This window comes from Dissoconium aciculare, assembly GCF_010015565.1.
Source record: "Dissoconium aciculare CBS 342.82 unplaced genomic scaffold K489scaffold_15, whole genome shotgun sequence".
Classification (NCBI taxonomy): domain Eukaryota; kingdom Fungi; phylum Ascomycota; class Dothideomycetes; order Mycosphaerellales; family Dissoconiaceae; genus Dissoconium; species Dissoconium aciculare.
In genome coordinates this window covers 185,927-200,626 of record NW_022984965.1, presented here as the reverse complement: position 1 = coordinate 200,626, position 14,700 = coordinate 185,927, and the positions used below count along the sequence as shown (strand labels likewise).

Genomic DNA, 14,700 nt, shown 5'->3' with positions numbered 1-14,700 from the left:
GCGATGAGAAATCTCCTGGTGTTTGCTTTGAATTGTGTGCAAACCATGCGCCTAGGACATGGCCGACGTGGTGGCGCACCCATCGAGAAGACCTTGCCCGAATGGATCCATGGTCACGATTGAAGCGAGATGGATTTGGCCCAGAACGGTAGGGCTGATCGGTGGACGGCCGCGTTCTGGTGTTGGAATTGCCCACGCTAGTCGTTTAAACAAAGCCTCGCTTACGGGGCACACGTGTCGCTGCAGCCCGCTAATGAAATAACGAGCCCGATTCCCCGAGGGAGATTTCTGGAGTTCCAAGGATGAGAATAGCACGAGAAGCAAGCATGGCAGCGCATCCGGAGTGAGGGCCGGAGTGCAGTGCGCTTGGCTTCATGGGACCACATAATGCGTGCTGGATACCGCCAATGATGTCCACGGGAATGGCGTGCGTGTGTGGGCGATCAATGCATAGATGTATGTACTGTATGCGTATGTGTGCGTTTTGGCACATGGGTGGTGGTGTGATGCTTTCTGTACATCTCCAGGCATCTCGAAGCTAATTTGGGCTGCATGTCGTCCCTATCCACCACGCACGCGTGGGTTGCATACATAGCGCGAATGAGCTGAAATGCCGCGTCTTGCGTCGAGTCCGACACCGGAAAATGTTTCGGTTGGCAATGGGCATCGAGTTGAGGTATCTATTAGCGAGACTGAACACCCTCGCAGCCACGCTCTGACAGCGGTCTGGTGGCCATCTTTCCCCTCTGGCTCGCTGGAATCGATCTCAGGCGTGGACAGCGCACAGATGGTGGTGGACTAGAGCCAGAGCCCGCCCGAGCGGAGCGGCGGATGCTGAAATGTCTGCATATACAGCATTCTCGGTCGCAATCATCAGTTCGCCGCCGCGTTGACTCGTGGTGAGTGTCGCTCTGCCTGCTGCAGCACACATGAGCGGTGCGTGGTGCCGTTGGGAAAGTCTCGCCCAGCACGCGTCGAGATGTGCCTGATTCGCATCTCGTGGTGAACATCCGGGCGAAGTCTCGGCTCACCTTGCCGTGTCCGTGCACGGCGAGATCGAATCCGCATAGATTCTGGCGCTCTCCACCGGAGAAAGAAATTCACGTACACTGCGCAGTATACGGTCCGGGAGGGTACGATGATACCTGCTACATTCGTGCCTTCTCCTCTACGATCACGTCGCCTGCGAGGCACATCTGGGCGTCTATCTTAGTACTGACCGGACAGGTCTCAGTCCTGTAACGACAATATATAACACTCCTGCTTCTGCAGTGCAGTCAGACAATCCATTCGAATGCTGGTCTACATCCCGACTCTTCTGCACTTGTTTATCACCACGCATTCCGCCTAGCATCTCAGGTACTTATTGATCGATGACATGTATCGCAGAGGGTCTCCAGCGAGGAGCGTTCAATGGTGAATCGGGAAAGTGCTATTCTGTTGTTTTCTTCTTCCCTGCGCACCCTCAAACGTCCACAGCCTTTGGGGTTGTTTTGACAGTCCCGTTGCGGCTTGTGTTTCCCCAACGTGCATAACGGATGTTGGAGAGAACCCGTCGAAAAGCCGGCATTGGATGTCAGCGACTCAATTGCTGGTCTCGCGAATATCAATGTCTGGTTGGCGATGCTCCGATAATACATAGCAGAGTAAGCATGCTTTGAATGGAGCAGAGGTAGTGATGGTGAAAATGGGACAGTGAGGATAGACCGCGATGATCGACAACACTGTCTCTCTTGACCATGTCGATCTATTTACCCTCGTCGCCATCAAGGAAAAGTCAGAAATCAAGCGACCGCCGCATTCCAAGGTTATTACAGTGTAATATGTACAGCTGCAACAGTGTATTGTCCACTTGACGTTGGAAAGGTCCATGGCGACGCACCCATTATCGGTGCTGAAGTCAGCGCAGCGTGCAGATCCCACCAATTAGCGGTTACGGCTGCGGCGGGAGGTTCCAACGCCGTTGCTGGGTCGACCACGATTTCTATTTACGCAAAGCGCATTGTATCATCATAACCCCAATGCGTACATGCGGCGCTTGTATAGCCCTCCCACCATACATACACATACATTGTGTCATCCAGCATTATTATCGTTGCATCGCTACTGTTACTACTCGCCGTCGCTGCTCTGGTTCATTCACCTACCATCACTGACCTCTCACAAGCTATTACTACACTGAACGGATAGCACATCATCCATTCGCTCGTGTGCAACATGGATTCATAGTCAAAGAAGACAAACCACATCAGCGCTCAAGTTAAATCCTCCAAACAGCTACGACCTCGATCGTCGGAAAGATGTCTGGACACAGTTCATATGGACCGCCGCCAGGTTATCCTGGTGGAGATGACGATTCTGCATCGAACCACCCAAACAATGCCGGCGCATCGATGCGCCTGCTCACCAACTCGAGTGAAGACTCATATGCTCCTTCAATCTCACCCAGCGCAGCCTCAGATCCGCGCAAGAAACCCACGCCACAAGAGCTCTTTCTACGAGCACAAGATCGATTGAACGCGCTGAATGCGAGCAACAAGAGCAGCGACTCTCTTCCCACATATTCACCCACACCTTCGGTCCGCCTTCAACCGGAACCGGTGCATGAAGAGATGAGCAGTCTACTACAAGAGGTCCAAGATGAGATCTCTACTGGCAGCCCGCCGCGGTCTGGTGAACCTCGCACGCGTCACTTTCGAGGAAAATTCAAGACCAAGGATAGCACAGAAGACATGAGCCCGTCAACATCGCCCATCCGTGGCGGTTTGCCTCCGAGCCCTCTACAGCGCTCGTATCAGCCATCCGCTCCACCGTTGTCACGGCACACCTCTGTGCTCGGTGACGCGCCTCAAATTCCGCCTCCGAGTCGTGATGGTTCGGCCTACAGTCCCTTGTACCGCCCTTCTTCACGAGCATCACAATCTCCCACGCGGCCGTACTCCCCTTCGCGAACTTCTGTCGCGGACTATGCTCGTCCAAGGGCGCCCACGATTCAATATGAGCCTGCTGATATTAATGGCGTCCCACGACCGGGCACTCCTTCCTCTCAATACGGAGGTGGTTCCCCGAAACGTCCTCTGCCTCCGGCACCATTGTTTGCTGCGACTCGACCTCTGTCGCGATCGTCTCACGATATGGATAGAGAGCCCGAAATGACATCCATTCCCATCGACGATGATGCGACCACCAATGCAGATGATGTCTTTGGACCTTCCACCGCAGGAACTCTTACTCGCGAGCTGCACGAACGCGATAGTTTCGTGTCCGAAGCCACGCTCGCGGAAGACCACTACGATGAAAAGGACGACATGGATGAGCAAACCGACGTCGACAGCGGCTCTCTTTATGGACCGGCACCCACAGGCAAGCAAGCCCGTCGTGGCGTCCGCCAGGCACAGATGGCCACCAAAGAAGTCCGCCTGATCAACGGTGAACTGATTCTCGAGTGTAAAATCCCCACCATCCTCTACAGTTTCCTCCCTCGCCGGGACGATGTCGAGTTCACCCACATGCGCTACACCGCCGTGACCTGCGACCCCGACGACTTCGTCAGCCGCGGATACAAGCTGCGTCAGAACATCGGCACCACCTCGCGCGAGACGGAGTTGTTCATCTGCATCACCATGTACAACGAGAACGAGATCGACTTCACCCGCACCATGCATGGCGTCATGCGCAACATCGCCCACTTCTGCAGCCGCGCCAAGAGTCGCACCTGGGGCAAAGAAGGCTGGCAGAAGATCGTCGTCTGCATCATCTCCGACGGTCGCGCCAAAGTGCACCCTCGCACTCTTGACGCCCTGGCCGCCATGGGTTGCTATCAATCCGGTATCGCGAAGAACTCGGTCAACGCGCGCGAAGTCACGGCGCACGTGTACGAGTACACCACACAGGTGAGCTTGGACGCCGACTTGAAATTCAAGGGCGCCGAGAAGGGCATCGTGCCGTGCCAGATGATCTTCTGTCTCAAGGAAAAGAACGCGAAGAAGTTGAATAGTCATCGATGGTTCTTCAATGCGTTCGGTCAGGCGCTGAACCCGAATGTTTGCATTCTGCTCGATGTCGGAACCAAGCCTGGCGACGACTCGCTGTATCACCTGTGGAAGGCGTTTGATCGTGACAGTAATGTTGCTGGTGCAGCCGGAGAGATCGTGGCGGCCAAGGGTAAAGCTTGGATGCAACTTTTGAATCCATTGGTCGCCAGCCAGAATTTCGAGTACAAGATGAGTAACATCCTCGACAAGCCGCTCGAGTCGGTATTCGGATACATCACCGTCTTGCCTGGTGCGTTGAGTGCATACCGATACCACGCCTTACAGAACGATGAGAACGGCCACGGACCTCTAAGCCAGTACTTCAAGGGAGAGACACTCCACGGTCAAGACGCGGATGTCTTCACAGCCAACATGTACCTCGCCGAGGATCGTATCCTCTGTTGGGAGTTGGTCGCCAAACGCAACGAGAAGTGGGTGCTCAAGTACGTCCGCAACGCGACCGGAGAGACCGATGTCCCCGACGCGATCCCCGAATTCATCTCCCAGCGTCGCCGTTGGCTGAACGGAGCCTTCTTCGCCGCCGTCTACTCGCTCCTGCATTTCCGACAGATCTGGACCACCGACCACTCCATCGCGCGGAAGATCCTCCTCCACGTCGAATTCATCTACCAGCTCGTCCAGCTCATCTTCACCTTCTTCTCGCTCGGAAACTTCTACCTGGCCTTCTACTTCATCGCGGGCAGCCTCGCCGATCCCCTGGTCGACCCCTTCGGCCACCACATCGGCGCCGCCATCTTCATCATCCTCCGCTACGTCTGCGTGCTCACCATCATGATGCAGTTCATCCTCTCCATGGGCAACCGACCGCAGGGGGCGAAGCGCATGTTCACCGCCTCGCTCGTCGTCTTCAGCATCATCATGGCCTACAACACCTTCGCCACCATCTACATCATCGTGCGGCAGTTCGGCCCCTCGCAGACGGAAAACGTGCATTTCGGGTCCAACATCTTCACCAACCTCATCGTCTCCACGCTGTCCACCGTGGGCCTCTACTTCCTCATGTCCTTCCTCTACCTGGACCCGTGGCACATGTTCACCAGCGCCGGCCAATACTTCGCCCTGCTGCCCTCGTACATCTGCACGCTGCAAGTCTACGCCTTCTGCAACGCCCACGACGTCACCTGGGGCACCAAGGGCGACAACGTCATGAACAAGGACCTCGGCGCGGCCAAAGCCGCCAGCAAGGACGGCTCCAAGGTCGAACTCGAGATGCCGTCGGAGCAGCTCGACATCGACTCCGGCTACGACGAGGCGCTCCGGAACCTGCGCGACCGCGTCGAGGTGCCGGTGCCGCCGATCGCGGCCTCCCAGCAGCAGGAGGACTACTACCGCGCGGTGCGCACGTACGTGGTGATCGTGTGGATGGTGTCCAACGCGGTGCTGGCGATGGGCGTCAGCGAGATCTACGGCTCCACCCCCGTGGCCGACAACTTCTACCTGAAGTTCATCCTGTGGAGCGTGGCCTTCCTCGCGCTGTTCCGCGCCCTCGGCTCCACCGCCTTCCTGATCATCAACATGGTCCATTCCATCATGGAGGCCCGCCTGAAGTGGCTGCAGAGACGCGACCACGTCGATCCCCTCGCGGGCGCCACGGTCGCGGGGCGCAAGGTCGGCGGGTTAACGCTCTGGGAGAGATTCTCGACGCCCAAGTGGGCGCTCGGCACGAAGAAGTGGGTCGGAGGGAAGATGAGCTCGGCGGGGAGCAGCATCGGGAGTGCGGTGGGGAGGAGGTAGATGGATTTGGGATTTGGTTTCATGATCGAGACGGTTACGTGTATGATGGGGATTGGCGTTTTTTTTTCTCTCCTTTTGGGAGATTCTCGGATGCTGCTGGGATTTTGGGAGACGATGTGGAAGATACATGTCGTCTGCCCTGGTTCGATGGGGACTGATCCTCAATTTCGTCTTATTATCATCGTGCGCCCTTTCCCAGCCATTGTTTGGAAAGGAATAGATGTGGCAACTTTTGAGTACACCAAAACTCGCTCTTCGCTGTCGTTGTGGATTGTTGCCGTGATGTCTTTCTCCTCACATTGTTCAAGGAAGTATGAGTTCGATCAGGTATTCCTCTCTACTCCTCATCGTCAGCATCTAACGAGCGCATGTCGAAGATGAGTCGGAGAATAATCATCGATACATCGATGACTGCTTGGTTTGTCTGTCTCCACATTATTCGATCGTCAAGTTGCCTTAGGGTTACCAATGGCGCCGTCTCCCTCGATGCCTTTCTCCCGGGTCTTTTGGAGGATCGGATTGTCTCATGGCTGTGATATGCGATATGGTCCACTGCGCGCGATAGAGAGATAGAGACAGATGGAGAGAGTCTCATGAGCGATATTCATCCCTCGAGCTATGCATGATGTGAGATGGTGCTTATCGTTTTGGCGGTGGCTGGACAAGTAAGTGCATCTCCTCGCTTTACTGTACCATGGGCAGCCGATGCGCCATTTTTTCTCCTCCTCTTCTCTTACTCCGCTAAATAATAATGGGGCGCTTCGGCGTCATCGCCGAGGAGAAGCTCGTTGGGAGTGATGAGAGAGAGAAAGATGGACCCATTCACTCAAATGCCTCTTTTCAATCTAGACATATCACACATTCAACGATACGTGTGCTGTATCATCAATCTGTAACAATGTCTTCTTCACATCGAAGAGATCCCCCACGGCATTGCTCTTTGTGTGTGGATGTGCGTGTGTGTTTGTGTGGGTGGGAACCATTCGGGGGGGCATTTTAGGTGGAATTTAGGTGGATTTGGGGCGCTTTCGCCAATCGCATCGGGGCTAATTTCAATGCCGGACTCTAAATCCGCCGGTCACGGGAGCTGAATTCCTGCAGAAATAACCATCTAGGTAAGCTCCGGATTTATGTAGCGCAAACCACCTGCACCGCGCGCGCAATACTACTCCATATTGTGGTCAATCGCCCGGAAATCAATGACTGTGGTGTAGGATCATCGTGCCTTTGCTGTCTTTGCCGTCCTGCCTCCTCCTCCTCCTCCTCCTCATCTCCGTTCCCGACCTTTCCTCTAATCCGCTCCGCTCTTGTCGTCCCTTTGATCGTCGCGTTCGTCTTCGTCGTCACCGCTGTTTCACGCGCGCCAGAAAGTACATCCGTAGAGAAGAATCCAGAGTCAGCGGAAGAGCTTCACGGATACACAACATCATCACTCGCGGACCCGTGCGAAAACCCGAGAGAAAGGAATCGAAAACAGCTTCGAACAGGGATGGTCGTGATCGGTGGAGGTCCGACTGCCACTATCGCCGAGAGCTCCACAGTCAAGGTCGTCGCCGTTGCTGCCGCCGCCGCGACTCTCGCCAGTAACGCTGCCAATATGACCTCCGACGATAAATCTGCATCCGCGCCGGCGCCATTGGCTGCAGGAGCGTCGACACAGCAGAAGGGATGGAACATGAAGAATTTGGGACAGCGGGTTGCCGTTGATGCCATGTCTGCTGCGACCGCCGGTGGGTTGGTTGCGCCGATCGTGAGCATGATCGATAAGTGAGTCTTCTCCATGGGGAAATGAGACGGGATGTATACGGGGTATCGATGAGAAGAGGAAGGCATTCGATATCAATGGATTCAAAAGAGAAGGCATTGGTCGCGCACAAGACAGAGGAAAACACGAAAAAGTGACATCCCCGACTAACCACTCTCCACAGAGCCATCATCGAAAATGCCTCGGGCAAACGCGCCCTCATGGCCTCCATCAGATCCTCGCTCAAAACCATGCTTCTGCGCCCACACACCTACATCCTCTCCAAGCCCTTCGCGCTGATCTTCATGGTCTACGGCGGAACCTACCTCACCGCGAACACGCTCGACACCTTCCAATCCACCGTCACCCACCCCGACCGCGCCAGCACCGTGACCCACGGGCCCTCGAAATTCCTCGCCACCTCGACCGCCAACCTCACCCTCACCATGATCAAAGACAGCCAGTTCACCAAGATGTTCGGCACCGCGACCTCCGCCCGTCCGGTGCCCCCGCTGTCCTACGCCCTCTTCGCCTTCCGCGACTGCATGACCGTCTACGCCTCCTTCAACCTGCCCCCCCTCATCGCGCCCGCCCTGCCGCTCAACGCCGCCGCCGAATCGTACATCTCCCGCGCCTCGGCCGCGCAGTTCCTCGCGCCCGCCGCCGTGCAACTCATCAGCACGCCCTGCCATCTCTACGGTCTGGACCTGTACAACCGGCCCGGCGAGGGGAAGGTTTCGGTCGCGGATCGTCTGAGGAAAGTCGGCGCGGATTGGGGCAAGAGCAGTCTTGCGCGGATGTGTAGGATTGTCCCTGCGTTCGGGTTCGGCGGCGTGGTCAACACTAGTATGAGGAAGAGGATGATGACGGGGCTGGAATGAGAGACTTTCTCTCCTGTGGAGCAAAACGGGCAAAAACGATTTCCATGGAATAGAACGTCACATTTGTCGCCCAGGGATACTCCTCTCGGAGCGGAGGGCATGAAATCCCGCCACCGGGGCATGAGCAAAAGGCAAACGATCCCCCAGACAAAGCGGGAACATCTCGCTTTGCCCGAGATGTGAACGAAATCTCCACTGCTCTCTTTCTTTCAACATCAAGATCCACGGGGCGACCACGGAGCCCCGCATGAGAGAAAGAGCCCTCTTCCGCCAGCTGTGTGCGGTCCGGTAAAGTTTCGAGATTATGACCCCCCCGCCTACTCCGCCCGAGGCGGTCCGATCACGACGACTCCATCACGAATTACGACGATCTACATAGAAACCGGAATTCCGGAGTTTTTCTCTTTTGGTCTCCTGGGATGCAATGCCGTGAGCCGCGCTTTCTTTCCGGTCGACCTTGTCCTTTTCTGGCGTGGCGTTTTCCAGGCGCGTCAGGGTTCCTTGGGCTTTTCCTGCGATTTACGATTCTGTACATATGTCACGATTTGGGCGCGCCCTCTCTCTGCATTGGTTCTTTTTCGCATAGCAGCGGCGTTGGGCGAGCACCGGTTATTGCTTTATCTTGGGGACTGACATTCTTCGAGATGTTTTTCTTCGAGATGTTTTGGGTCGTCGTCCTGCTGGTGCGCTTCAGGGATGCATCATTTTGGGTGATAGAAGAGGACGAAGAGAAAAACTCTCCTCTTGGAAGGACTGAGCTGCTTGGCATAGAATAGAAAATTGCTCGGCAAGACACCAACAATAATAATAGAAGAGCGCCCTGTCAAACCATCTCTCTGGGGGAGATATCGCAATGGACCTGCCGCGCCCGCTCGCGACTATTCCCTCCTTGAACTTTCAAATCACGGCGTACCTGAGCATTGGGATCCCCCACCGCCCCAAAGCACACACACCCCCCTCTTCTTCACCCCGTGAGATCCACCTCCACGCTCTCCAGCCACCTCCCCTCCACGCTCCTCCTCCACAACCGCACGACCCCGTCGTCCCCCGTCGACACCAGGATCTCGCCCAGCGGCGACCACGCCACCCTCCAGGGCGCGCCTTCATGCGCGTCTAATTCCGCGATGAGTTTTACTTCTTGAAGAATCGCGCCTGGGCCGCGGGAGGAGGGGTCGCGTTTCCCGTCGCGGCCGCCGAGGAGTTGGGAGCGCAGGACGGAGGAGCGTGTTGTTGTTGGGGGGTGGTGCGGTTTGACGGCGGTGGTGCCGCCGGTGTTGAAGGTCGGGGTCTGGGGGGAGGGGAGGGTGGGTTGTGACGTTTGTTGGTGGTGGTGGTGGCTTGCTGAGTCGGTATTCGCCGCCGCTGTTGTCGTTGTCATAGAAGCATTGGCCGTCGCGGGAGTGTGCAGTTCATAAATCCTCACAAACCCATCCCTGCTCGCGGTCGCAATCAGATCAAATCCCCTCATGCTCCCGTTCGCCCACGCCACATCCCTCACCAAACCACCCGCCCCCTCCAGCGTCGCCGCAACATAGAATTTCCTCTCCTTGTCCGTCCGGTAGATCCTCACGCTATTCCCCACCGCCACCGCGAATCCAATGCTCCTCCGATCCAAGCCCGCCAGAATCGCGGGCCAGGGAGGTAATTTCTCCGCATGCCAGCACAGGCGGAAAGCCGTCTCCTCCGTCCGCGGGGGTGTAGCGCAGAGATGGTCCTCGTACCACAATTTCCACGAGGAAAGATCATCGCCGTCGTCCTCCCCTCCTCCAGCATTTGCCCCGGCGCCTCCTCCAGCATCATCGTTCGGTTCCCAGACGGTGAGATAGCCATCGCGAGTCGTCAGCGCTAGGACTGTGTCTACGCCGGAATACTTGAACCCTAGTCCGACGAAGGGCACGCCCGTCGAACTCCGCTGCTGCCACACGCGTCGAAACCGTCGCGTGCTGGAAATCGGTTCCGTGGGGTCCTCCGCCCAGATTTTCACCTGCCCGTCTTCGCCGATGGACGCGAGATGTTCGCCGGTGTAGGGCCCGTTCCAGCAGAGGCCCGTGACTTCGGCGTCGTGAGCGGGGAAGGTTGTGGTGAGAGTCCAGGTTGCTGGAGATGATGAGATGGTGGGTATTGAGGGGTCTGTGGATGTTGTTGTTGGTACTTGGGGATTTGAGGGTGTTCGGTCCCAGATTTTGATTTTGTGATCCGCCGAGGCCGTGGCTAGACGCGTTCCATAGAAGTTGTACGCGGCGGCGAGGAGGAGGTCTTGGTGGCCGTGAGGGAAGTGGTGGAAGGTTGTTGGAGAGTCGTTGTTGTTCGCTGAATGCGAGGCGTGAGAGTTGTGATGTGAGGCCATGATTTCTTGTATCGATTTTCTTTCGCTCTTGGAAGTTCCTTATCAGACGCTTGGTGGGAGGTCGAATGTCATGATTCTGCAAGTTTCGTTGACATTATCGTTGTAGCTTGGAATTTGAGTTGTACTTGTGCATTTACATCTTCGAGCAAATCCATACAGTGATGCTCTTGCTTATATCTCTCCAACTTGTATTGTGAAGTTCTAAAAGAGCCCCGAAAGACTGTTCTTTACGCGCTTGTGCATCACATGAGGTCGACCTCGCATGCACAATATCGCCAAATCAGGCTAGCCTCGGCAGGCCTCCACGCGCGTACTCCACTTGCAGCCATTGGAAGAAGAACAGGACGAGCTATGTCAGCCACCACGAATTGTCGCCAGGTGTCTTCGCGACAACAGACACGAAATAGACAAATTTTCCAAGTATACACGATGTCTCTGTCACAATAGAGAGTACTCAGCCCGGAATCGTAAATGGTCAAGATTTCTGGACTTTGAAATCTCGAGATAATATACTACAAGATGCGCGATATTCGTCCAGCGGAGAAGCTGACGCTGTCGGCCATTTCCCTCGCGTGCATCGCGGTCCTGGTCGACACCTGGAGAAACGATGGCGAGCCGCTATATGCGTCGTTGGCGATAAGTGGTCTCGCGTTTGCCTTCTCCTACGCACTCATTCTATGGACCGGCGATGTCTTCCTCAAAAGAGGTTATAAGGGGAGGGACATGTCCAAGAAGAACCCTGTGGAGATGTAAGTCGATTCATAGTACTGCATGCGAGCATTCGGGCACGATTAGAGAATCAATGGAGTGAACTATACGATTTCACCATGCCCTCAGATCTCTCACGCGAAAGAACCGTGTGTCTCCATGCTGACAACGCATTCAACAGCCCTGAAATGATGGGGTTGATCTCCGCGTTGGTATACCTTCTCGCCCTCATCAACTTCCTTCCATTCGCATTCAAGCGCGATATTGTCGAGGTCACTAGCGGCGGCGGGAACAAGGACTACGTGATTCACGCGCCAGATGTCGAAGGCGGACGGTTCCTGCATCGCTTTCCGCTTGAGAAGGTAAGTCTGCGCCGATGCTGAATGATCGGTAGCCGATTCGCGGTCCGACTATGGATATGAAGCTGTCTTGTTCTGATATTTTCTGTCGAAAAAGCTTGCGTCTTATGGCTTCGCTTACGGCACCCTGACTTCCACAATCATCCTCGGCATCCTCGATGACTCCTTCGACATGCGCTGGCGCCACAAGTTTTTCATTCCAGCCTTCGCCGCACTTCCGATGCTTGGTCTGTACTTTGTCGACTTCGGCGTCACCCACGTCACCGTCCCGCGATTCCTTCTCAACTACCTTCCTGCGGGCAGCAGTGAGCTCATCGATCTCGGCGCCCTCTACTACGTCTACATGGCAGGCGTAGCGATTTTCTGCCCCAACAGTATCAACATCGTCGCCGGCATCAACGGAATCGAAGTCGGTCAAAGCCTGGTCATCGCGATCCTCATCGCCTTCAATGACGCATTATACCTCCTGCCCAAAAACATCGGCGGACCCGTCACACAACCACACCCTGCCGCCGACTCACATCTCTTCAGTCTCTACCTCCTCCTTCCGCTTATCGGCGTGAGCCTCGCTTTGCTCTGGCACAATTGGTACCCAGCCAAAGTCTTCGTCGGCGACACGTACTGCTACTTCGCAGGCATGGTTTTCGCCGTCGTCGGAATCCTGGGTCATTTTAGCAAGACTTTACTCCTGCTGTTCATCCCGCAAGTGTTCAATTTCGTCTATTCGGCGCCGCAGCTTTTCGGCCTCGTGCCATGCCCGAGACATCGCCTCCCGCATTTCAATGCGCGGACGGGTTTGCTGGAACCTTCGGTCGCGAAGTACACGGAGGATAAACCGGCAAAAGTGCTGGTTGGAGAGGTGCTCAAGATTTTGCATAAGCTTCGACTTGTGAATGTTCGTGTCGATGAGAAGGGTAGAGTGATTGAGACGAGCAATTTGACCATTATCAACCTTTGGCTCGTGTGGAGGGGACCGTTGCGCGAGGATCGCTTGGCGACGGAGATTCTCTTGATGCAATTGACGGTCGGATTGCTGGGCTTATGGGCGCGACACAGCCTGGCACTATTGTTATTCTCCTCAGATAATCGTTTCTGAAGCTCCGCGACAACTATTTGTCGAGGGAAAATTGAAATTGTGGCATAGCCGAAGGCGGAGTCTAGTAAATGGCTCGGTGTTTCTCTCAAAGCGTCGAGTCCCGCACATCGATTGTCATCGACATCATCATGGCGCAGGATCATCACGATCAGGTTTGACGACTTCCCATGCTACCCGACGCGCGCTTTTCTTCGGATTGTACACTTTCCGTATGCTCTCTGGTTTGCGTTGATTCAAATCTGACCCTGCAACGAGTCGACTTGTCTGGGATTGACTCTGGCCAGACTCTGCATGCAGGATGCCTGCTTGGGCCTCAAATGAATCATAATCCGTCTCAAGTGAGCTTTTCGGACGGAATGGATTGGTTTGCCAGGTTCGCATTCTCTTGAAATCGGTCGCACCCCTCTCAAGCAGCAATTCCTCAGTGGAAGTGTGTCCTCCCGATCTTGCGGATTCAAGTGCGTTGCCATATCTCTCTCCACGGGCGTTGATATCAGCGCCTTTGTTGAGTAATAGTTTGACGATTTCGATCCGGCCTTCGGCCGCTGCTGCTTGAAGCGCGGTGTGATATATGCCTCCTGTGAAATTGACGTCTGCTCCGGCGTCTAGGAGCATTCGCACTACCGGTGTAGATCCGCTGTAAGATGCCGCTTGGAGCGCACTGCCATACAGCCCGCCTTTAGCGTTGACATCAGCGCCGGCGTCTAGAAGCATTCGTACGATTGACGCGCTCTTGCTCGAAGTTGCTGCTGCTGCTTGAAGAGGATTGCCATATGCGCGCCCTTCAACGTTGGGGCTCGCCCCGGCGTCGAGCAGAATTCGCACGATTTCCTCGGATCCGCCGTGAGATGCTGCTTGAAGTGCCTCCCCCAAAAAGGGCAACTTGCCGCCGATGCTGAGTCTGGACTCTAAGATACTCTTCACCTTCTTCGTGTTGTTTTTGTCGGCCGCATTGTACAGTGATAGTTCGAAATTTCTCTGTTCCTGATATCCAGCGTCAGTCGGTCGAAGCCGTACGACGGGTACATTGAGATCAGCATCTGGCACAGTCTGGTTCTCCGCAACTCGATCTAAGTCCTGCATCAAATCGCCAACAAATTCTGTCATCTCGCTGGACTCCATGCCCTCAAGCCGATCATCGACGACCTCGTCCAGCCACTTTTGCGCCGAACGAGGTTGATAAGCACTTCCTGCTACGATATCGTTCATCCCGATAACGATCCCTTGATCACGGGGCACTTCATCAGCTTCGGACTCGATTTCCTCTTCCATTCGCTCAATGCTGCTCTCGACGCCTGATTGTCTTGTATCGCTTGCTCTGTCCGACACGTCGAGGTCCCAAGGAAGAGATAACATGGCCAAAGATTGCATGTGGTCGCGCGTCATATGGGTGAACAACTCGTCCCAATGTTCTATGACTGTGGCTTGTTCATCACGACCATGGCCGTTGCAGAAAACGCATGCTTGGAGTGAATGAGGTGTTCGCTCAACCGCATGCTCAAGTATGAATTGCATATCTGACTCTGATATTGATTGCTTGTGGACGTCCTTGAGATGTTTCGCGAACAGAGCAGAATCGTCAAAATTCTTGTGATCTTCCAAGGATGTCTCGCACCGAGGACATGCCCAACGTACATCGCAGTGTGCATCATTCATGTGCTGTCGAAGAAGCTTCGTGGTCTTGTACCTGTACGCGGCGGTGTTGCAATCGCTGAAAACGCAGATGTAAGGTGAAAGATCACGGAGAACATGAGAACTAGACGCAGTCATTAGCTA

At 55.2% G+C, this 14,700-nt stretch overlaps 6 protein-coding genes across 6 annotated transcripts; 4 read left to right on the top strand and 2 right to left on the bottom strand.

Moving 5' to 3' along the window:
- Positions 1-2,078: 2,078 nt before the first annotated feature.
- K489DRAFT_384355 (glycosyltransferase family 2 protein) lies at positions 2,079-6,059 on the top strand. Its single transcript, XM_033605841.1, has one exon. It carries the CDS (start codon positions 2,301-2,303, stop codon positions 5,787-5,789), a length of 3,489 nt encoding a protein of 1,162 aa, XP_033455898.1. The 5' UTR covers positions 2,079-2,300; the 3' UTR covers positions 5,790-6,059.
- A 1,405-nt stretch (positions 6,060-7,464) lies between these two features.
- K489DRAFT_390975 (uncharacterized protein) lies at positions 7,465-8,414 on the top strand (the record flags this gene model as incomplete). The annotated part of the gene is made up of 2 exons (XM_033606650.1): positions 7,465-7,556; positions 7,718-8,414. The coding sequence occupies 2 exons, from the start codon at positions 7,465-7,467 to the stop codon at positions 8,412-8,414; spliced, it is 789 nt and encodes a 262-aa protein (XP_033455897.1).
- Positions 8,415-8,623: 209 nt separating this feature from the next.
- Positions 8,624-9,284, top strand: K489DRAFT_81827 (uncharacterized protein). The gene has a single exon (XM_033608953.1). It carries the CDS (start codon positions 8,834-8,836, stop codon positions 9,188-9,190), a length of 357 nt encoding a protein of 118 aa, XP_033455896.1. The 5' UTR covers positions 8,624-8,833; the 3' UTR covers positions 9,191-9,284.
- Positions 9,285-9,378: 94 nt separating this feature from the next.
- Positions 9,379-10,761, bottom strand: K489DRAFT_373864 (WD40 repeat-like protein; the record flags this gene model as incomplete). Its single annotated transcript, XM_033603467.1, has 1 exon — positions 9,379-10,761. The coding sequence occupies one exon, from the start codon at positions 10,759-10,761 to the stop codon at positions 9,379-9,381; it is 1,383 nt and encodes a 460-aa protein (XP_033455895.1).
- Positions 10,762-11,601: 840 nt separating this feature from the next.
- Positions 11,602-13,331, top strand: K489DRAFT_384352 (uncharacterized protein). The gene has a single exon (XM_033605840.1). The coding sequence runs from the start codon at positions 12,001-12,003 to the stop codon at positions 12,922-12,924; it is 924 nt and encodes a 307-aa protein (XP_033455894.1). The 5' UTR covers positions 11,602-12,000; the 3' UTR covers positions 12,925-13,331.
- A 1-nt stretch (position 13,332) lies between these two features.
- Positions 13,333-13,578, bottom strand: K489DRAFT_303239 (ankyrin; the record flags this gene model as incomplete). Its single annotated transcript, XM_033600473.1, has 1 exon — positions 13,333-13,578. A coding segment is annotated over one exon (246 nt), but the record flags the coding sequence as incomplete, so codon positions are not given.
- Positions 13,579-14,700: the final 1,122 nt, after the last annotated feature.